Source organism: Panthera onca, chromosome E1 (assembly GCF_046562875.1).
Source record: "Panthera onca isolate mPanOnc1 chromosome E1, mPanOnc1 haplotype 2, whole genome shotgun sequence".
Taxonomy (NCBI): domain Eukaryota; kingdom Metazoa; phylum Chordata; class Mammalia; order Carnivora; family Felidae; genus Panthera; species Panthera onca.
Genome location: NC_138352.1, coordinates 19,574,860 through 19,597,214, shown reverse-complemented (window position 1 = coordinate 19,597,214; position 22,355 = coordinate 19,574,860). Strand labels below are relative to the sequence as shown.

General features: G+C 55.9%; 2 protein-coding genes across 11 annotated transcripts in view; one reads left to right on the top strand and one right to left on the bottom strand.

Annotated features, from left to right (window-relative positions):
* The window catches only part of MYH10 (myosin heavy chain 10), a 130,103-nt gene that overhangs the window by 90,482 nt on the left and 17,266 nt on the right, over positions 1-22,355 (top strand). For all 4 annotated transcript variants that reach the window (XM_078437767.2, XM_078437773.2, XM_078437769.2 and 1 more), the window contains 12 exons: positions 1,509-1,578; positions 1,666-1,826; positions 5,129-5,237; positions 5,330-5,461; positions 6,169-6,375; positions 9,767-9,904; positions 10,697-10,820; positions 12,177-12,348; positions 13,629-13,841; positions 17,108-17,252; positions 18,579-18,785; positions 21,442-21,546. In XM_078437767.2, the coding sequence (XP_078293893.1) occupies positions 1,509-1,578; positions 1,666-1,826; positions 5,129-5,237; positions 5,330-5,461; positions 6,169-6,375; positions 9,767-9,904; positions 10,697-10,820; positions 12,177-12,348; positions 13,629-13,841; positions 17,108-17,252; positions 18,579-18,785; positions 21,442-21,546 (1,783 nt within the window). The remainder of the gene's footprint in view (positions 1-1,508; positions 1,579-1,665; positions 1,827-5,128; positions 5,238-5,329; positions 5,462-6,168; positions 6,376-9,766; positions 9,905-10,696; positions 10,821-12,176; positions 12,349-13,628; positions 13,842-17,107; positions 17,253-18,578; positions 18,786-21,441; positions 21,547-22,355) is intronic.
* NDEL1 (nudE neurodevelopment protein 1 like 1) overlaps positions 3,049-22,355 on the bottom strand; it is a 90,396-nt gene continuing 71,089 nt past the window's right edge. For 2 of the 7 annotated variants that reach the window (XM_078437776.2, XM_078437775.2), the window contains exon 10: positions 3,049-3,605. In XM_078437776.2, the coding sequence (XP_078293902.1) occupies positions 3,251-3,605 (355 nt within the window). In that variant the 3' untranslated portion in view covers positions 3,049-3,250. Of the gene's footprint in view, positions 3,606-11,560; positions 12,181-13,045; positions 14,698-15,451; positions 16,307-20,236; positions 20,592-22,355 lie in introns of those variants that run through there. The other 5 variants (XR_013552101.2, XM_078437774.2, XM_078437782.2 and 2 more) reach the window with 5 other exon arrangements.

The following is a 22,355-nucleotide window of genomic DNA, read 5'->3' as shown; positions in this document are numbered from 1 at the left end:
CTGCCCCTCCCCTGCTCACACTCTGTCTCTCTCTCAGAAATAAACATTTAAAAAAAATATATAGAATAAAAAAATAAATAAACGAGTAACGTATATTCCTTTTAGGAAAACTTGAAAATACAAGAGAACTAAAAAGGTAAATAAAAATCACCCAGGAGTGACTCTTGAAAACATTTTGGGATATTTCTTTCCATCTTCTCTCGGTGACTATATCCGCACAGGCGTGTTTATGTGTAAACGTATGTGTATTTTTTCCACCAGGTACTCACATGTAGACTTAGTCTTTTTATCGGTAATGTGGAGTAGGGAATAGGATAGATTAGAAAAGGATTACAAACAACAAAAGGCAGGAGATAACAGAAGTGGATGCAGTCGAAACGAATGAAAACGTGAGAAATAGTTAAATTGTGGACTTAGGTCATTGGCTTTTTCCAGGAGAAAACCTGGAAGTCGGAGTTTCGATTATGGCAGCCTTGGCCGTTCCATAACCGACGAGTCTGCAGGTCAAAGAAGGGCGCTTTCTGCTGCCATTGCAGATGGAATCCAGCTGAGAAACTATTCTAACCTTTATGGGTTTGGGGGAGACCTTTCTGTGGCCCCAGCTGTATGATAAACACTGGGTAGAATTTTACTTCTTGTTGACAGAAGAAAGTGCCACACTGGCATCCAGAATACAAAGCTGATGGAGATAGCCAGGATTCGTCCTTTGATACGAGCAACGTCTTTTTGGTAAAATTCACTTTTATTGAGGTATATAGTCTGCATAAAGTGCACAGATCTTAAAAGTACAGCCCAGTGAACATATGTCCCCCCAGACCAGTGCTATGTTGAATGTCACCCTGGTCCTTGCTAAGCAGAGCCCTCTGGGTAGTGCTCTTGCAGCCTTTTCTGTTACATAATAAATGCCTACAAGTCACCCGCAGGGAGCCAGAGTCGTCTTGTGTTTTAGGCCTGAAAACACGTTGTGGGGGGGGGGGGGGGGGGCGCGCATGAAAAAAGACTTTTTCAAACACTATGCTTTTACTTTTCTCTGGCACAGCTGCTTAAACCTAGTGTTTGTCCTTGGAGGATTAACCTCGTGTTCAGTTTGCCTCCTGTTTCAAGAAACAGGGTAGATGTGCAGAAAATCTCAGATTACCCCCTGGTTGTTTCTTTATTGTTACTTTGACACGATTCTTGCCTCTTAGAGAAACGGAACTCGAAGTTTCTTTTTCTTTTTTTTAGTATTTGTTTATCTTAGAGAGAGAGAGAGAGAGAAAGAGTGCGAGTGGGGTGGGATGGGTGGGCAGAGAAAGAAGGAGACACAGAATCCGAAGCAGGCTCCAGGCTCTGAGCTGTCAGCACAGAGCCTGACATGGGGGCTTGAACCCACGAACCGCAAGATCATGACCTGAGCGGAAGGTGGAAGCTCAACCGACTGAGCCACCCAGGCGCCCCGGAACTCACAGTTAGTAGGCAGACATGTCCACTGATGTTAACAGGAGATCTTTGGGCTGCTTTTCTTACAGATACGAGATCCTGACTCCAAATGCTATTCCCAAGGGTTTCATGGATGGCAAACAGGCTTGTGAGCGAATGGTAAGCTTCCCTCGACCTCTCTGGTTTGCAGACTATCGATACGGTGTGTCCCATAACAAGCTGTGAACGGACTCTTCCCTCTTTCAGATCAGGGCTTTAGAATTGGACCCAAACTTGTACAGAATCGGACAGAGCAAGATATTTTTCAGAGCTGGCGTTTTGGCGCACTTAGAGGAAGAAAGAGATTTAAAAATTACCGACATCATCATCTTCTTCCAGGCCGTTTGCAGAGGTTACCTGGCCAGAAAGTAAGTGGATAATCGCGAATCCGACACTCGTGGAGCGTGGGCGGGTGCCGAGCGCTGTTCTATGCTGTAGGTGCAAGGGCACCTTGGCCGTGAGGAAACGGGCCAAGACAGAAAATAAAGGGCTTGGGGGTCTTGCTTCGGCGTGGGTTTCTCCGAGGCTCTGAGATCCGCAGGATGGGGAAGGTGCCGGCCCTGGGCAGGGGGGCTGGGAGGAGAGCAGCTTTCCAGTAGGAGCAGCACAGAAGCAGTTCTAGAAGGCGTGCCCGGAGCCTGGCGGGTGAGGGAAGCAGGGAAAGAGAAGCAGGAAGGACGCTGAGGGGTGAGCTGAAGACCGTGGGTCTTGAGAGTCACCCGGCTACCGCGACAGGACAGGCTGGGGCCAGAGAGCAATCGGGAGCGCCGTGGTGGGAGACCCTGGAATGGAAGACGGCCGTCCCCGGCCCGCGGTGGTGACAGAGACAGACCGGTTGCCGGATCCGGATCCGGTTGCTTAGGACCGGAGTGGAGCCAGACGCAGTGATGGTGTTTCCTTCACCTCCTCCCGCAGGAGCCCAGGGCCTCGGAGGGGAGGGTGGGCCTGCTCCGGAGGCTTCGGTCCGCAGCCCGACGCTCCCCGTCGGCCTGGCAGGAGGGCAGCTCCGGGCGACGGGCAGTGTGCCGCCCGATGCTGTCCTGAGGGATTTCAGCCCAGTGAGGTGGAGGCGGGATCTGTGAGTCTTGGCCCACACGTGACAGAGTCTCGAGTAGAAGAGGCGGCTCGGGAAAGTCCAAGAACGCGTGACGTCCTCAACGATTCACACCCAGGCAACGATGCGCAAGGACAGAAGGCTTGGTTTTTCCGTGCCCTCGCCTGCCGCGTGTCACCGTATCTGCCGCAGCACAAGACGCCTGACAGAACAGGAGTAGACACAGGCGGGTGCCTTCCTCATGGCTGCCAGAAGCCTACAGCTGTCAGGAACGCGGGACGTTAACTATATAAATTGTGCAAGCACGTGCCGCTTCCTCCCTGAACTCTGAACCCTGCAAAATTATCACCAAGATCCATAATCAGAAAGATTTCTTTTTTTTAATTTTTTATAATGTTTATTCAGTTTTTGAAAGAGACCGAGCACAAGTGGGGGAGTGGCAGAGAGAGAGAGGGAGAGAGAAATAGAATCCGAAGCAAATTCCAGGCTCCGAGCTGTCAGCACAGACCCCGACGCGGGTCTGGAACCCACGAATCGTGAGATCATGACCTGGGCCAAAGTCAGACGCTTAAACCAGCTGAGCCACCCAGGCGCCCAAGATCTCCTCTTAAAGACTAACAGCTAACACAAGCGTGTGACCGCTACATAACGCACTGTGCCTGTCATTTGCAGCTCCAAAATTAGGCCTTCGAAAGAGCCAGACTAGAATTCGGAAAGAGGCAGAGCAGTGCGTACAGGTCAGACACACAGACATGGACAGAAGCCCGTGAGCTGGCAGCCGGAGCACCCTAGAGGCCACTGGCACCGGTGGACAAAGAGGGAAGAAACAGGGCTGTGGCACGTCGGCCTCCTGACACCGGGACACCAGATGACGTACTTCAGAGGCGGGTCCCGGAGCCCCCGGCAGAGAGCGCGGTGCGCCCGGCAGACAGGTTCAGCTGAAGGCAGTGGCGGGTGGGGGGAGCCAGCTGCCTCGTTCAGACAGAGTAGCCGGCATGTTCTTGACTCATCTTCTCCCAGAGGCCACGGGGACATCAGGGCGACGGTCCTCAGTAAGGAGGTTGAGGGATTTTTATGGCAGCCTTGAAGGAGCCTGCAAGAATGGGAAGGCAGATGCTGTTTTACGGTGCTAAAAACTGCATTTGAAACTGTTGTTTTTGCAGCAGAAACTATTAAAATTAAGGCTTGGCCAAACTGGCTCAGCTGGTAGGAATAAGAAGGAAGAAGATTTGGTAGGAGCGACACTCAGGGCAGGTACACGGCCACAGCCGGAGGACATTTAAGCGGCGAGTTGGCGACACAGAAGTTCCGGGGTCCTGCGAGGGAATGGGACCCGCAGGGCAGCAGAAGGGGCAAGAGGAGCCGTCCGTGCTCCTGAACCGCGACCGTCTAGTCTTGAGGCCGTCCCGCGTGAATCCAGTGGATACTGGTCGTTGCTGGAGTGAACGCATAATTCTAGACTTTTCTTACTGTCTTTTCCGTTTCCTTCAAGTGCGTCTCTTGCCCCGGAGAACCCTGTAACCGGTCTTACAAAGAGTTATGGAAAGGCTGCCGGAGGAATGATCACAGATCTAGGGGCGCCCGATGGTTCTTTTGTTCACCCGGCACATATTTTGAGGGGCCCTGAGTACGTGTCTCCCTGGGTCGGATGCTGGAGCACAGGAGTGACTGGGCCGTGCTCTCTGCTCCCGAGGAGCCGAGCCTGGTTGGGAAGGGGGCCGCGTTTGTGGACAGGGTGCAGCCAGCCTGGGGCTGCGACAAGGTGAAGGAGGCCACGAGGTCACCTTCGTGACCTAGTTTTCCGTAGTAGGTGGTCCGTAGGGGCGTGCAGCAGACAAGGCCATACAGACCTGCCTGAGGGAGAGGCTCAGAGCGCAGGAAGCCCTTCGACAGTTCAGGAGGTGATGGGGGCGGAGCCAGAGTGCTGGGCCACAGGGGGCGCAGGGTAGGGCCTGGGGAGCCTGTGGGTCCTGAAAGTGTCATCGTCAGTAGAAAGGTAAGTCACCTACTAGGAGGAGGGGCAGCACAGTGACCTGGGTTGGGGGTTGGGGTTTGTTTAGGCCAGAGAGGGGGGTTGGGGCTTCAGAAAGGGGGCTCCGATCCTGAAGGCGAGGGAGAAACTGAACATACTGCGAAGGATGACCAGTAAGTGGGTCTGGGATCATCGGCCACTGAAGGCAGCACAGGGGAGTGGGAAAGCCCAGACTTGGTGACGAGGAGACTGGGGCTCGAGAGGTGTCTGCGTGTCCCGGAGGGACGTGGCCTGGCCGATGAACGTCTGTCTGTCTGTGAACAAGAGGCATCAGCTCGACCGTCCGCGGGTCCTTCCGGCTCCGGGATGCTGCAGGGCGGAGGAAGGGCGGGCAAGATGAGGCTGGAAGGGGACGATGCCGTGTCCGTGCCAGGTTGGAAGAGGAAGTAGTTAGCGATCAGGGGCACCAGCCAGGGGAGCGTGAGGAACCTGGGGAGCAGGGGGTCTCTTCGTGCCCGGGAACGTGCGGACACGGGCACACGGCAGGGGACGAGGGACGCTCGGGGCAGCGTCTGCGAAGAAAGCGGCCGGCCGCCATCAGGACGCGTTTTCTCTGCGCACTAACCGTCCTCCCGGTTGTCCAGGGCCTTCGCCAAGAAGCAGCAGCAGCTGAGCGCCCTGAAGGTCCTGCAGCGGAACTGCGCCGCCTACCTGAAGCTCCGTCACTGGCAGTGGTGGCGCGTCTTCACCAAGGTGGGCTTCGCGGCGTGGGGGGAGGGGGAGCCTGGACGAGGCCGCGGTCCCCGCCCGGGCACTGGGTGACCTGCGATTTGATCCCGTCGCAGGTGAAGCCGCTCCTCCAAGTGACCCGCCAGGAGGAGGAGCTTCAGGCCAAGGACGAGGAGCTGCTGAAGGTGAAGGAGAAGCAGACGAAGGTGGAGGGCGAGCTGGAGGAGATGGAACGCAAGCACCAGCAGGTGCGCCCGGGTGCCGCTCACGGGGACCCACCTGCCGGCGGCCGCACCCGCCACAGTTGGGTTCACGTAAACCACAGTCCGCCTCCCCTCACGCGGTTCCGCCTCGGCCCTTCGTGGACACGTAGGTGTCCCATTTGCCGCCAGGCACGCGTTCCTGACACCTGCTGCCCGTGGGACTCCCACCGTGTCCCCTGCCTGGGATGGCTCCCGAGGGCCTCGAAAGTAAAGACGAGACCACGCCGGGCCACCCGAGTCCTGGGTCAGCGTCCTTCGCCGGTGGGGATGCTTCACAGACCAGGCAGGGGCTCGGGAAGCGTGTGTAGACGACCGGGTTCAGGGTTCAGGGCCTGAGAGACTAACGATGAAGGCCAGGGGTATCCCTTGATCCCAGACGGCCGTAGCTGGCCCCCTGAACACACTCGAATAAGGTTTTCCCTCTGCCTCTGTCAGTTACCTTAATGGAAGAGCAGGAGCTCCTAAAGTCGCGGGAACTTAGTGTTGTTCAGGATGACCTGAGACAGAAACCAGCGGAAACGTTCTCTAGCTCGCTTTGCCGTAAAGAATATCGGAAAGTTTTGCCAGTGACGTTACCGATACGTAAGCCTCCATTTCTCCGGTGATGAGCACGGCCGCTGAAATCCGAGTGACCGTCTGCGGCGGGGGGAGGCGGGGGCAGCGACCGCACTGACGCTCGGTTGTGGTTGCAGCTTCTGGAGGAGAAGAACATCCTGGCGGAGCAGCTGCAGGCAGAGACGGAGCTCTTTGCCGAAGCGGAAGAGATGAGGGCGAGGCTCGCCGCCAAGAAGCAGGAGCTGGAGGAGATCCTCCACGACCTGGAATCCAGGGTTGAGGAGGAAGAAGAAAGAAACCAAATCCTCCAGAACGAAAAGAAGAAGATGCAAGCGCACATTCAGGTACGTAGGACGGTCTCCGTCCAGAGCCGGGTTGGGTTTTCCGAGCGGCCCTGCCGAAGAAACGAATGGAAGCTGTGGGTTCGCGTTGTGTCCCCTGAGGGGCGACAGGAGTCCACGTTCCAGGTCCTGCCCTTCAAAGATGGCCGGCGATGGGAGCGCCCGGTGGCTCCGTCGGTTAAGCGTCCGACTCTTGGTCTCAGCTCGGGTTGTGACCTCACAGGTCGTGAGTCCGAGCCCTCCATCGGGCTCTGCACTGACAGTATGGAGCCCGCTTGGGATTCTCTCTCTGCTCCTCCCCTGCTCGCTCGCACGTAGCGCGTTCCCTCTCTCTCTCTCTCTCTCTCAAAATAAATAAACTTAAAAAAATTAAGACGTCCAGCACTAAAAGCACACACATAACAGACTGTCTTCGAGCGTCTTCCAGAGTGCAGAGTGATTCAGAGTAGGAGCATCGCAGGGTCCGGAACACTTTGTAGGGGACCCCGTTTGTCCTTTGTGTTGTCACTAATGATGGCACTGCTCGCTCCGTTCACTAGATAGATAGGCCTCTGTTCGGGAGTTTGGTTCATAAGAAGGGCTCAGCTCCAACACAGGAGGCGGCCAGGAATCAGAATAAAACACTTAGCCCTTCCCAGGAGTTACCATGTTACGGAGACACAGGCTGCCCTCCCGCGTCGTGCAGATACACGGTTCAGACGGTGCTAACTCTGCCCACGGCCTAGGACACTCCCTTCTCTTTTTCTCCTTGTCTCCCACACCCAGCCTCCCGAATATGTCCTTGAGTGTCACGGTGTCTGTGTCTCAGCCACCGTTGCTTCGTGGGTCCAGCACCAGACTTTCGTCCAGGTCTCTTCTTGAATTTTCTCTCCCCTGATAACTTACCTTGGCAAAGCTCAGACAATTCGGACGATTCTCAAAACCGCAGAAGATCTCACGTTATTTCCTTGGTAAAGACCGCGTGCAGTAACTCATCTGGACACTTTCCATCCTTCAAGGCACTCAGCTTCCCGGTGCCTCCTGATAGGTTAGCAGAAGATCACGAGACCTGTAAAAAGTGCGCTTTCATTCAGCAATTCCAGTTCTGGGACTTTATTCTAAGCGTAAATCGATCAAGCCATCTGATGATGTGCCAGTCGGGAGTGTTAAGCCACGGCAGTTCCGTGCAGTTACAGGTAAAAAGAGGTTTATCGTCACGGGGATCCCTAGTGCATTACTAAGGAGTGTGCGGGAAGATCGACGTCAAAATACGTTGCTGCAACTTATGAGTGTAAACGTGTGCTTTTATGTGGGACCATACAGGGACCTAGAGTTTCTGCCGGCAATAGTGGGCTCTCCTTGGTGGTGGTGTTACCCATAGTAGGGACTTTCTTTTTAAGAGCACGTGCTCGTTTGGGAAATAACGTGTATTCGTGTGGGGGAAGGGTGCCCAGAGTCCCTCCCCTCCAGTGTCCCCAGGCCTGGTTTTGTACTCTCCAGCTGTTAACACCCTCGTGTGAAATGCCTGTGTTTCTTTAGCGTGTGCAGAAAAACAGCCCTGTGCTGGGGGAGCAGAGTTAGTGTTGTATTTTGCTTGTTCTGTACTTCCTATCCTCCCCTTCCCTACTAGATTCCTTTGGGGCTTCTCGGGTTTTGGCACTGTTCTCTGAATTTATTATCTCATTGTGTGACATCTAAGTTCATTCAAACACATTCTAAAAATATTGATGGTAATAGGTTTTGTTTTCTGTTTTTTGTTTTCTTTTTTTTCCCCATTTTCCTCCATCTGAGGAAATCCTATCCAGAAGTCAGAATATCAGAGGTCCTACGGTCCCCACATGGCCCCTGGGAAAACTCAACCTCGTCGGTCCCTCCTCTGTTCCTTTCTGACCTGTGAGCCTTTGAGGGATTTCTTATGTGTACCTTTTTCAACCAAACAACTGGAGCTGTTTTTGGTTTGATTTTAAGATGAATTTCCTAATTACGGTATCAAATAAACGCTTATTGTAGAAAACCTAGGGAACACCGCACCTCTGGTCTCCTCCCTCCCATCACCCCCGTTACCGACATTATTTCTGCTTGCCTGTATTTCTAACCAGATATACAGATATAGTTGAAATTATACTGAACGTACTGCTCTGTTCACTGCTTTTGTGAATTTAGGACTGTGCGGTACAGGGATGCACCTGACCAAAACCAGACTGTGGGAAAGAAACCTTATGACAAATGACCTGTTTTATTCTGTTTCAAAAACAAATAAGTGGCAAGGAAGGGAGGCAGAGATCCACGGGAGCCTAGAGAACAAGGAGTCTCTAGAGGCTTTGGAGTCACAGTGTGTGAACCCTACTTGGATTCCAGTTCAAACAAACAAATGTATTTTTTTTTAAGTTTATTTATTTTGAGAGAGAGGATCCCAAGCAGGGTCCATGCTGTCAGTGCAGAGTCCAACGTGGGGCCGGAACCCACGAACTGCGAGATCGTGACCTGACCCGAGATCAAGAGTCAGACGCTTAACAGATTGAGCCACCCAGGCGCCCCAAAAATGTCTTTTTAAGCAGTCTTTATCTTTTAGAGGTACAGCCTGAAGGTTTTACAGTAACACGTGAGGTTTGGCATTTGCCGCAAAATAACCCAAGAGGCGAAGGGGGACCGCGGAGGTAGAGAGGGGAGGACACTGGCCGTGAGTCCGACGCTTGTCAAAGCTGGGCTGACGGGTGCGCCCTTCCGGCTCGTTCTGCTGCTGTGTTTGAAGTTTTCCACGAGAAAATGACCATCTCTTGCATGGGTTTCATTCCCGAGTCAACCACGACAGGTTTTGTAAACAGACCGTTCGTGGATGTGTCCGTACAGCCCTGGTCCATAACGTACATGTGTACTGCGTATGATGAGGCAGGGCAGGACACGGAAGTGTGTCTTACCTTAGAAACCTGCACACGCCAGAATCCCACCCACTTGGGGATGGGCTCACGCGGTGAGCTTGGCTTGAGCCGAGACCACCCCTCTCTCAAATACGAATTTTAATTCCTATGTTATTCCCCTTCACAAATACACCCTCTACTCAGCAAGAGATCTTGTGGCACGCTCACCGTCCTTCGATACTATAAATGACCTTTTTACGTACATCGCACCTGTGGCTATGTCCCGAAATTGCCGGCGTGAAAGGAATGCTGGTTTTCGGAGCTTGCTGTCCTCTGCCACATCGGCTTCCAGAAGGATAGACCCGGGCTGGGCTGCAGCCTGCAGTGGCTGCAAACGTCTGCTTCTCTTCCCTGTGCTTCACGTCTGTAAAAACACCCCTGCCGTTCGGCGTTTCCCCACGCCTCAGCGTTTCACTTCCCTGCGCCGTCATGGAGGGGCGCGTGGTGGCGTCCTGTGGAGGGCGGGGGGCGGCTGACTGTGTGCTCTGCTTCCCCAGGACTTGGAGGAGCAGCTGGACGAGGAGGAAGGGGCTCGCCAGAAACTCCAGCTGGAGAAGGTGACGGCAGAGGCGAAGACCAAGAAGATGGAGGAGGAGATCCTGCTTCTCGAGGACCAAAACTCCAAATTTATCAAAGTAAGAGACTGCTTCTGAGCTGGTTGGGGGTGCCTGGCTGGACCGGTGGGTAGAGCCTGAGATCGTGAGTTCAAGCCCCATGTTGGGCGTGGAGCCTCCTTAAAAAGTGGATTTTTAAGGGGCGCCCGGGTGGCTCAGTCGGTTGAGCGTCCGGCTTCGGCTCGGGTCACGATCTCACGGTCAGTGGGTTCGAGCCCCACGTCGGGCTCTGGGCTGACGGCTCGGAGCCTGGAGCCTGCTTCGGATTCTGCGTCTCCCTCTTTCTCTGCACCTCCCCTGCTCGTGCTCTATCTCACTCTCTCTCTCAAAAATACATAAACATTAAAAAAATTTTTAAAAAGTGGATTTTAGAATGTGGGAAATCCGTATGTTGACAGACTCGCTGAAAGGGGCTTCCTTCAAGAAATTCTCAAGAGTTCAGGTTCATTTACTTACTTTTTCTAACACTCAACTTCTATAGATTTGTAAAGGTAGAAAGTCTTCAGTTGTTTAGATCTTGGGACCAAATAGCCTCCTGATCCTTCAGATGTGTAACATGCACGTTCTGTGTGCATCGGTCCCCCCTCGATGACCAGGTCCTGCCCGTGCACACGCAGCTTCGCTCCATGCGGGCTGCGGGACCCGGGGGGCGGGGGGGGCGGCGCAGGGGGGGCCTACGCGAGTGACCCTCCCACCTCTCGGGAGCGATCGGAGCCACGGGGGGACGTGGTGCCACAAGCCCGTTTCCTGAGTGACACCACACCCCACGCGTGGTTGTGCGTGCCTTCGCTGAAACGGTGGCTTTCTACTCAGGAAAAGAAACTCTTGGAGGATCGCATCGCGGAGTGCTCCTCTCAGCTGGCTGAAGAGGAAGAAAAGGCCAAAAATTTGGCCAAAATCCGAAATAAGCAAGAAGTGATGATCTCCGATTTAGAAGGTTAGTATTTGGGGTCAGAGAAACGTGGGACTGGGCTTGTGAGTGTTTAGATTTTACTTAAATCAGAACATGTGGTAATGGAAAATGGGCGTGCCGATTACTAATCAGTTTGCATTCAATTACATGGGCGTATTTTGAGTTGTTATCTGCTGCCTAGTCTCCAAGTGTTTATGATGGGGTAGCGCTAACCTAAACTTTGATTTTATGAAGTTAGATCCCATGGTGAAACGCCTTGCCCCCTTGATGGACGCAGCGGGGCTCTAAGTTTGAGTCGTAGAAGCCAGTGGACTTTGTGTTTAATCTGACAGCTGCGTGAGGGCGTGTAGGATTCACTTCACAAAGAGACTGATGGCTACTGCCACGGAAAGTGTTGGGGACAGAGAACCCGCTGAGGGGAATCGCGTCGCACGGAGACGGCAGAAGCTGTGTTGGGAAATCCCAGGGTGTCTACAGAGCGGACCCTGGCTTTCTACACAAGAACCCGGGAAAGAGGGTGGAAGCTGGGGAGGCATCCACGCATCTGCCGTGTCAGCGGCTCGACCCTGTGTCTGTATCAGAGCAGCACACGGCGCTCAACGCCCGGCTGTCACGTGTCCCTACAGCACCTGCGTGGCCGTGACTGCACTCTCCCAGCGCACTGCTTTCGCAGTAGGGAGAAAACGAGAGGGTTTGTCAAAACCTATCTCAGGTTTTGTTGTCTCGCGGTTGCTTAGCACAGACGAGAGAGGATGGCAGCGGGAGAGATTTTCATAAACCATTTTTGCCAGCGCGTGGCTCTTCCGCTCAGGGGAGCACAGAGCGCACACGTGCCTGCTCTGTCTCGGCCGTGTGATCAGCCCGCGGTGCCCAGTCTCCACCTTCCCACACGCTGGCTCTGCTGGAGGACAGTCCTGGGAAGGGAAGGAGCGCCGGCGTAGTTGAAGGATCATCGCGGGACTGTGACACCTGCCCCCACTCTGTCCTCTGCCTCAGTGCCAGGAGGCACTGTAGTCCTGTAGTCCTGGGTCCTGCCAGGAACTCCCAGGGAAGGGGGATGGGGCTCCGGGCACACTGCCCTCGCCTCTGCTGAGCCCCTCTGCAAACCTGGGCCCAGCGATGGCTGTGGGCTCCCTTCCCACGAAGTGACAGAATCCACCCAGTTTCTTCCTGAAAATACCATCCTCCCACCGACCGCTCTTGCCTGCAGCTTGATCTCCGCGGGTTTCTGACGGCTGAGCTGTAGGCACGGTGGGGTCAAGGCGGTGGCCGCTTTTCAGTGAAATGGCGTATTTTCAGCTCGGGTCGGTTTCTCTCTCGAATTCGTTCATGTGGCCTGTCACTTGTCGGCTAAAGAGCTTCTTGGCCCTTGCCTTTCAGAACGCTTAAAGAAGGAAGAAAAGACCCGTCAGGAGCTGGAAAAGGCCAAGAGAAAACTCGACGGAGAGACCACCGACCTGCAGGACCAGATCGCGGAGCTGCAGGCGCAGATCGACGAGCTCAAGGTCCAGCTGGCCAAGAAGGAGGAGGAGCTGCAGGGCGCGCTGGCCAGGTCCGCCCCCCGCGCGGGGCCGTTGCCGCGGGCTGTGCGTCTGCCGCGGGCAGAGCGTCTGGGGCTGGGCGCCGACGAAAACCCCGAGACGGGGACACGTAGTCTCCTTGCGGGTGTGGCACAGGAGGCTGAAAGAGCCGGGAGTCCACGGCTCGTGTCAGGGCAGCAAGAAGCACTCGTGAACCACCACCGGTGTCCGCGCCTAGCGATTGCTGGTCACCGAGGTCCCTGGAAACTCCCCCCAGAAGTCCTGTTACCGCACCCAGCGTTTGGTTTCCGTGTGTTAGAGAGTAATTCCACAGCGTGTTTTAGAAGTTGAGGGGAAACCCCTTTTCAGAAATGATCCCCTGCCAGGGGCACCCGGGCCGCTCTCGATTGCGGCTCAGGTCATGATCTCACGGTTCGTGAGTTCAAGCCCCACATCGGGCTCTGTGCTGACAGCGTGGACCCTGCTTGGGGTTCTCTGTCTCCTTCCCTCCTCTCTCACCCTCTCTCTCAGTAAATAAACATAAAGAAAAAAATGAATCCCCCTCGCTCATGGCATGATTTCCTATTGAGTTTTAAATCATTTTAGAACGGAAATCGTGCCTAGTAAATATATTTATATCTGATGTTTCTAAAGAAGAATTACTTGGTTACACGGTCATAGAACTTAAACTTTACCATTTATCATAAGCGAGTAAATCTCGTAACAGACCTCTTTTTCTGCCCTCTATCACCGTTGGTCTCATTTTGGCCAGACGTTCTGCTTTTCCTCTTAGAGGCGAGAGCTGGAATTCTGGATTCCTGTCTCTCACCCCAAGTATCCCAGCTCCTCCAGTCAGAAACTCTGCCAGCACTGAGCTAACATGCACAGCAGGTGTGAAGGCAGCAGGCCTCCTACTGACTTGCAAGAACTTCGGGTTTGCTGCTTCACCGTAGGCTGGACTGGACTGCCGCCCTGAGCAGTGTTCTCTTAACCTTTTACTCTGGAGCGATTTTTTTAATATTCTGATCATTAAAATGAGCTTGTCTGTCCTTTTAATGGAAAACCCGCAGCTCTCTGGCAAGGGGGCGGGGTTCCATTCCGGTTCTGACGCTGCCAATTCTGGTTCTGGCTCTGGGGCCTTCAGGTCGTCGACCCCCGTGCCTCCTCCCCCTGCCCAGCAGGCCCAGCCCCGGCCACGGGCAGAGGGACGTGTGACTGGGGTCCGCTCGCAGAGGGGCACGGCGGGGGTGGGATCCCCCCGGGATGCCGGCGGCCGCCGGCTGAGCCCTTCTCGTGCTGGGCGATTTCGCAGGGGCGACGACGAGACGCTCCACAAGAACAACGCGCTCAAGGTGGTGCGCGAGCTGCAAGCCCAGATCGCCGAGCTGCAGGAGGACTTCGAATCGGAGAAGGCTTCGCGGAACAAGGCGGAGAAGCAGAAGCGGGACTTGAGTGAGGAGCTGGAGGCCCTGAAAACGGAGCTGGAGGACACCCTGGACACCACCGCGGCTCAGCAGGAACTTCGGTGAGTGGCGCGTAGGTGGGCACCCCCTGGCGTCTGGCAGAAATGCTTCGGGCGCGGTGGCCTCCTTGGGGACACGGGGCTTTTCCTTTCGTTGCTGTTCTGAGTATTTCTTTCCCTCCGGGAAGTAATGACCAAGGGAACAGGGACGGGAAATAATGGCCAAGGAACGGGGACGAGATAGCTGTGGTTAGAAACAAACCCGTGTCCGGTGGGGGAGGGGCGGCTGGTGGGGAAGGACCGGCAGACTGAGGTGTGCGGGCTGGGATGGGATCGGGAAAAGCCACACTCCGCGACGGACGTCTCCAGGCAGGCCCCGGGGCAGGTGCACAGAGAGTTGGGCGGAGGCTCGTACCAGACCCGGAAGCCCGGAGGGGCAGGTGGGTCAGACGGGATGGGCGGGGCTGTGGGCGTGGTTAGCAGAGAAGGGAGGTTCACGTTTACCAAACGGAAAAGAAGGCAGGGCAGAGGCACGTGCCGGGTGACAGGCAAGGCCACAGCCCAGCGGGAAGAGTCAGGGGCGTGTGGAAGCCTCGGCTGCCGCCCCCAGAGGGTCGCGGAGAGCTGGAGCAGCGAGCGGGAGGCGGCCCAGTGGAGGGGCCGACTGGGGCTCCTGCCGGCACTCGGTCGTGTCCTCACGTCAGCCGCTGGGTTGTGACCTCCCAGACTGCTGCCCCGGCCTCTTCCCGGCCGTCTGTTCGCTCCTCAAGACTCCAGCTTCCCCGGGCGTGAGGGGCTGGTAGCTGCGGCCGGCTGCGTGCAAACAGAGGCATGCACACACGCACCCACGTGCGCACACACGGCCCTCTGCTCGCTGCTCCGGGGTGTCCTCGCTCTCACGTGGCAGCTGAGCTAAGGCCTGGAATGAAACACAAAGGGCGGGAGGGGAGTCACCTGTGAAGACAGGTGTGGTCAGGGAGGTAGGGAAGGACCAGCGTGTGTTCACCCGGCGGGGTCGGGGGGTGGGGGGAATCTGGAGCGGGGGGCGTCACCGGGTCTGCGGAGAAGGCCGCTCTGAGGGCGAGGTGGCCGTCAGATGGTGTCGGCGAGGGAGTGGTCAGTGACGGAGGAGCCTCGCGATGTGTCTGTGGGGCTTTGCCCATGAACACGTAAGACCGCGGCAGGGACGACAGGTCACGTCCCCGGAGAGAGCCGGAGCCCACGTGAGCCAGGCCGGCCCAGGCCTCCTCCCCCTCTTCAGAACAGCCCTGCTGTCAGCCGGGTTAAGTCCCGGCCTTCCCAGTAGGAGGTCTGCTTTTAAAAATCTGGCAATGGGGGTGCCTGGGTGGCTCCGCCAGTTAAGCGTCCAACTTTGGCTAAAGTCGTGGTTTCACGGTCCGGAGTTCAAGCCCCAAGTCAGGCTCTGTGCTGTCACAAAAGCTCAGAGCCTGGAGCCTGCTTCTGATTCTGTGTCTCCCTCTCTCTGCCCCTTCCCCGCTTGCACGGTCTCTCTCTCAAAAACCAACGTCAAAGAAAAGTTCTTTTTTAATCTGGAAGCCACTGAACTAGACCTTACTGAATTGTCAATTCTCAATTCTCAGCTGGTTTTTTGACCACGATAGAAAAAAAGGCTCCGGTCCTTTTCTCCCACTCCCCTCTTGAAAATAAGTCCATACACGCGCACATTTATTAAAACCACGGACAGGCTCAAACGTAGTGCTCGTGGGTGCCGTTTTGTGAAGACTTCCGGTTGCCCGCAGCTCCGGGGTCTTGGTGCTGGCCTGAGCCGCTGCGGCCAAGGACCCCCCCCTGCCTCCCCACCGGCTCCTCCCCGTGCGTGTTTCCCCGGGTCGGTGTGAAAGTAACCAAACTTGGCACAAACTCTCCGGAGGACTTCCCGTGAAAGACGAAAAACAGTTGGGCGGCTCAGCCTGGAGGGGGGGCCGTGCAAGACTCCTGGTTTCATGTAGGAATTCGTACCCGGAGGGCTGTGCCCCGCTAGCGGGAGAAAGGCCGTTGCCGTGTGACGGCCGACAGCACGGATCATTCACGGGGCCAGAGTGGCCGGATGCGGTGTCCGGCCTGGCCGGGCTGACGCTTACGTCCGGCGACCTCCCCCTCCCCCCCCCCCCCCCCACCAAGTCCTTCCCCTCGAGGAGACTCAGGGACAGGCCCCCACCCCCCGGGTCGAGCCCAGTGAGACCACATTGAATCTTCTGATCCCTTCTGTCCGGCTGCCTGTGAGCACCGGTCAAGGGAGGAGAACGTGCCCCGAGTCGGCACCCGAGTCCCCGTCCTGACTGCTGACGCGCTCGAACCTCGGCGCGAGTTTGCCGGAGTTCTTCAGGCCGGTCGTAAAGCCCCAGCCACTTTGACCCCTGATGTCTGCAGCTTGCGCGGGGCTGGGATCTGCCGTGCTTCAGCAAGGGTTTCGGGCTTCGTCAAGCTCTACGCTTCTGGTAAAGGTGGCGCTGGGACGGACGGCCCTGTGAAGGCTTCCTCCAGGTAGCGAGGTCACCACCCTACACCTGTCACAGCAAATGGCAAAAACGCTGGAAAACCACGTAAACATATTTAATATTAACATGATCTTCGTTCCCTAAACGCAGGTTAGAGCAGACCTCGATTTATCTCAGGATCCTGAGTACAGCTATGTCACAGGGACGGGTAGAGTCCTGCCTCCGTCGGGACGGGCCGTCCTGTGATGCGGCCTGCCCCACCCTTAGCTCTGGAAAGCCACTTGGGGACCCACCTTTTCCGGATGCAGTGAGACGTCCGCTGGGGTTGTGGCAGGCAGCTGGCCATCTGGCCTTAACCAGCTCCTGCCCCCCCCCGCCACCGTCTGGTGACCGTGGGGACGAGCACTGTGTCTGACCGTACGTCAGACGGAGGAGTTGAGGGGAGCTGAACTCTCTCTGGAGGGATCCCCGGGGTCACAGCGGACACACGGCTTTCCGGGACCTACCCGACCAGATAGTTATCAAAGGAACCGAGGGGATATCTTTCACGTGACGATGGCAACACCCCAGATATAGTGAGGGCTGTTCTAGGCCAGGGCCTATGCCCGGTACTTCCCCCGTGTGACCCTCACAGCCTCGTGAGGCCAGGGTTCGGTCGTGACCCTCGTGCTGGGGGTGCAGAAGCCGAGGTTGAGGGTTAATGTCGTGCGGGGTCGCGGAGTTGGGAAGCATCACACCGTGTCCGTCGCCTCGGGGGGAAACTGATGTCCTGCGTGAAACAAAACCACAGCTTCGCCGTGTGCTTGATCGTGTTCTAAGTCGGTCCGTCGGTTAATTCTGAGCCGCTTTCTCTACGATGTGTCCGTCTAGCACCAAACGTGAACAAGAGGTGGCAGAGTTGAAGAAGGCTCTGGAGGAAGAGACGAGGAACCACGAAGCCCAAATCCAGGACATGCGACAGAGACACGCCACAGCCCTGGAGGAGCTCTCGGAGCAGCTGGAACAGGCCAAGAGGGTGAGAGGGGCAGGCACGTGGGCCCGTGTCCTGCAGGAGATCGGCCATCGGGCGCACATCCGTCCAGTCGGTGCCGAGCCCGGCCTCGGCACGGCCGTGGGGGCTGACACGGCCAGCAGCTCGCAGGGCGCTGCATACCCGAGGGGTCACGGGCCCTTGACTTTTTGTTGTTTTTTTCAATAACCGGGGGGGCCCGGTGGCCGTCTCCAATCCTGTTCCTCCCAGGGCCGCCCTCCACCAGCGCCCCCCCCCGCCCCCCGAAGGCCACGCTCAAAACCCTTGAGCGCCCTGTGCCTGTCCCCATCTGCGGCCAGCCAGTCCCCAGGCCCCGCGGCCATTTCACGTGGCCCTCACGCTCTCCTCCTTCCTCCCGCCTCTGGCAGTCTGAAGCCACCACACGCGGTGTCGCCCTCCTTTCGCTGCCATCCCCGCCCCGAGTCTCACACAGGCTTCCGTCCTGACAACACAGTAGCTCGTCCCCCCGCTGACCCCGGGGCAGACGGGCGTCCTTCCCCATTACGCCCCGTCGCCCTTCCTTCGTGCCTTCTGCTCCCGCTCCGGGGCCCCCTTCTGTCCTCCGCGGGTCCACACGTGCGCTCTCGGTATTAACGTTGACTGGACGTGGACATTTGCACGTGTCTGTCACCATGCTCAGTACGCCGCGTGCATTGCCTTTAACCGTCACCACAACCTTGTGCGGTAGACTCTCGACTGTCATTTCCGTTCAGAGGATGAGGAGACTGAGGCCGGCAGGGTCAGGAAACTAATCGAGGGTCACACAGCCAGAACGTGGAATGGCAGAGTGAAGCCGGGCACTCAGGCCCCAGAAGCCCCCACGTGACCCCCAGCTGCACCACCTCAAAAGCCCATCCCCAGGCCCAGGTCCCCCACGAGGCGATCCCTGCAGCCGTGCGACCTGTTGTGGTCACCCCTGCGCTGACACCCCTGTGTTAGTCTTACCCCAGCAACAGGGGTCTCAGCTCCTCACTGAGAATAATTTTCTCGACGGAACACGTTTTCTAGAAAGGATAACCCGAGTGGATGATTACATGACGGGACGTACCCCGAATCGCCCCCACGCTGACCAGGATGAATTCCGTGGTGTACTGAGCCCCCACACGTCTGGCTCTCCTACCCCGGGCAGGGAGTACAGGGCGTTTCCTCCACAGAGATCTCCGTGCTCAGGGGAGAACGGAGGTTTTCATTCGCTCACTCCGATGCCGAGTGCAGCCCGGGTATCGGGCACCATCCTGCTGATACAAAAAGCAGTGCCTTGTATGGAGTGTTCTAAAAATACTGGCAAATTTCTCTTCCCTCCCCTCCTAGTTCAAGGCAAATTTGGAGAAGAACAAGCAGGGCCTGGAGACTGACAACAAAGAGCTGGCGTGTGAGGTCAAGGTGCTGCAGCAGGTCAAGGCCGAGTCTGAGCACAAGAGGAAGAAACTGGACGCGCAGGTGCAGGAGCTCCACGCCAAGGTCTCGGAAGGAGACAGACTCCGGGTGGAGCTGGCCGAGAAAGCAAACAAGTTACAGGTGAGCCCGGAAAACCCAACTCGGGACGCACCCGCGGCGGCTCGTCCGCGACCGTCGAGCCCCTTGGGGACCGCTGCCGTCAGGGGTGCGTGGTGTGTTTAGGTTCAGTCCTACTAGGTATCTCAAGGACGGGCAGCACGAGTTGGCCTTAATTGTAGTAGATCCCACACTGAACAGTGGGTATAGCTTTGGGCTTTAAACACAACTTCAGCTGCTCCATTAGACCAGTCAGTAAGACAAGTGGGGCAGTGGGCACAGAAACGGGTGCCTAGTGTCGGTGCTAACTTGCGAAAACTGGATTTTTTATACGCTGCTGGTCCAAGTATAAATTGAGACGACGTTTTCTAAAGAACAGGTCAGCAGTTTTGCTGTCACAGGCCTTAAAAATATGAATACCCTGGGGTGCCTGGCTGGCTCAGTGGGTAGAGTGTGCGACTCTTGATGTCAGGGTTGTGAGTTCAAGCCCCACACTGGGTGTAGATATTACTTCAAAGTAAAATCTTAGGAGTGCCTGGCTGGCTCAGTCAGTTAGGCATCTGGCTGTTGGTTTCGGCTCAGGTCGTGATCTCATGGTTTGTGAGTTTGAGCCCCTCTTTAGCCCTACGCTGATGGTGCAGAGCCTCTCCCTCCCTCCCTCTCTGCCCCTCCCCCACTCGGTCTCTCTCTCCCTCTCCCCCACCCCCACGCTCTCTCTCAAATATTTACAAAATTAAAATCCTGAAAAAGAGAAGACAGTACGTATACATACAAAAGACAAAGACACACGTATGTATAGGATACCCTACAGTCCAATAAAGGGACGTCTAGTAACGTAACCCAGGGAGATAAGGATCACACACAGACTCTGCTGCTGAGAATGCTCATTGCAGAAATACGTACGAAAGAGCGTAACTGGAATAACTTTCATGTCCAAGTATGGACTCCTACGCCACCAATAAAAACGAGACGATAGATGAATGTCTGTGGGCGAGAGAAGACGCACGTCCCGTGGTGCTGCACTAGAAACGGCTTCCAGAGCCGAGCTATGCCAGACGCCCAAGACCACCGGGCGGACTCCCAGGACTCCGCACGCGGGCCTGCTCACGGCCATGTTTATTACAGTGAAAGGATACAGAGCAATCAGTAAAGGGCAAAGGTGGGAGGCCCTGAGGAAACCAGGTGCGAGCTCCCAGCAGGCCCCTTGGGGGCAGGGAGCTGGGCCAGCACGTGGGCCGTCCTTTCCACGGCCCGCTTGGAAAGGCTGGTCCCTTTGGGGGCTGGTCCCGACGGCCCCACTGCCTGACTCCCAGAAGGAAGGCACGCGTTCGGCATACAGCACGGTGTTTACACAAACCGCTTTGTGTAAACGGCACGGGGAGCCATTCTGTTTTAGGGAATGGCAGGCGCTCTCGCGAAATCCAGCCGAGGGCCGGGCGGCCTTGCCAACAGGCCTTTCTAAGGGGAGCGGTCTCGGGCCTCCCCTGTTAACTCTTGCCCGTCCGGGGAGGTGTTCTCCAGAGAGAGGCCGTTAAACAGTGTTACTAACGTCATCATACCATTACCATCCGGGTGGCAAGGAGGCGAGGCAAGTGACCCTCGTGGGCGCCTGTGGCCGCTCTCTCCTTCCGTCCTTACGTCACCCCCTGGGCGCGTCGGGCTGATGAGGAACGTGAAGCTAAAGTGAGGAGCTGGCGGCCCTCTGGCCGCTCCCCTGCGGGTGACGGAGCCCGAGCTGAAGGCCGGAGGTCTGTCTCTGTTGAGTCCAGAGCCTTCCGCTACCACACTGTCACCAAGACTGTTGGCACGTGCCCTCTCCAGAGGATGTTGCTAAAACGAGCAAAAACAGGAATGTCGTTGGCTCGCCTTACGTGTACGGAGACGCCCTCTGCGCACCTTCCCTTCGCTAACGCGACCGAGGGTCAAACCGGAGTGAAGGGCCACCTGTCGTCCCCACCCTTCTCCCCACTACCTGCTCCGCTCACAAAGAATTACAAAAGGTCTCCTACCGTGGGGATTTGGTGGGGGAGGAGCAGGTTAGAGCCGTCAGGAAGGAGGAAAAGGCAACAATGTTTTTACCACGTCGTTCATGAAATCTGGCCTTAAGACTATAGCTAAACATTCCTGATAAATCTGTACCACCAGATTTTTAAGCTTAAAAAGAACTTTCGATGGGGTACGAGAACTTTCGCTCCTTTAAATCTCTGTAACTCTAGAAGACTAGGAATTTACTTGCACCCCTAACACAGGGTTAATGCATCTCAGTGTGAAAAAGGATTAAATAACAGTGCCTGCTGATCCGGGAGCCTCCTCACATAGCGGAGGAGCCACAGAGAGAATTTAGTGCAATCTTTGTTTCTTCATGATAAAAAACAAGACGGTGAGCAGGAATGCGGAGAACCGCGCTCCGTGCACGGGCTCTGCCGTTACGTTCCTCCCTGTCCTTCCAGCAGGGACTCTGACGTGGTCTGCGGCGGCTGGCACGGTGCCTGCCTCTGTGGGCACTGTTGGGAGGCAGCGCCTGTGATGGAAGTGCTCCTTGGGTTTGGGGGTTTCAGGATCCCTCCTCCTCCCCCGGAAACACTGCTGTATTTGTGTGCGTTGAAGAGTGGTGAGGCCGGACCTTTCTGTCTGCTTCCTGTCGCATCACGCTGAATCTTGTATTCCTTCCTCCTCGCAGAATGAATTGGATAACGTCTCCACGCTTCTGGAAGAAGCCGAGAAGAAGGGTATTAAATTTGCCAAGGACGCAGCCAGTCTGGAATCTCAACTACAGGACACACAGGTATTCTGGGGGGTGAAGGCCCTGGGTCATAGCTCCGCCGGTTCTGTAACCTACAAGTCCGTGAAACAGGCCAGCCCCACAACTGCTTTCTTACCATCTCTGATTTTGTGCTCAACTTTTATTTGGAACCATCTTGCATCGTAACGGGCCTTGACGCTCAGGAAGTCTCTGAGGCTCAGTTATCTGGACGCAGAGCCCTCAGCGTCTGGCAGGCTTGTGGGCACCAGCGGGCACCGCCTGGAACATGGTTCACTGAGCAGCGGTCCTACTGCGCACACAAGTATTGCCGGCTGTTTTAAATGAGATTGTTTTTTTGTGGTTGAAATTATATTACACTGACCTACTAGTCCATTTCGTAAAAAGGTAGGTTGAGGCCTTCTTGTCAAAACATGTTAGGGATGTCTTCACGCCAGACAGAAGTTAGGATGACAACTTTGACATGAAAATAACACAGCACTTTCTTCTTGGAGTTTTACATCTTCTTTTTATTAAATTTGCTAACTTTATAAGAATGTTGATTTGCTAGGTGCTGGGGATACAGGGGTAAACATCTCTTGGAGCTTCCACTATGACAGGACATGTCCTGGTCAGTGAGACTATGGGAGACTAGGGGCGGGTCACGGGAATCAGTCTGGCAGGAAGTTTGTAAAGGACAGACAGCTGACGGGTTGCCCGATACTGGAGGTAAGCATAGTGAGAAATGCCAAGTGCCTCAACTAAGGGACAGAGGAGCGGGGAGACAGGTCTGCCAGAAGTACGGAGATGCTGGAGACGGAGGCGTCTCGGGCCACTGAGCTCCTGGCCTGGGT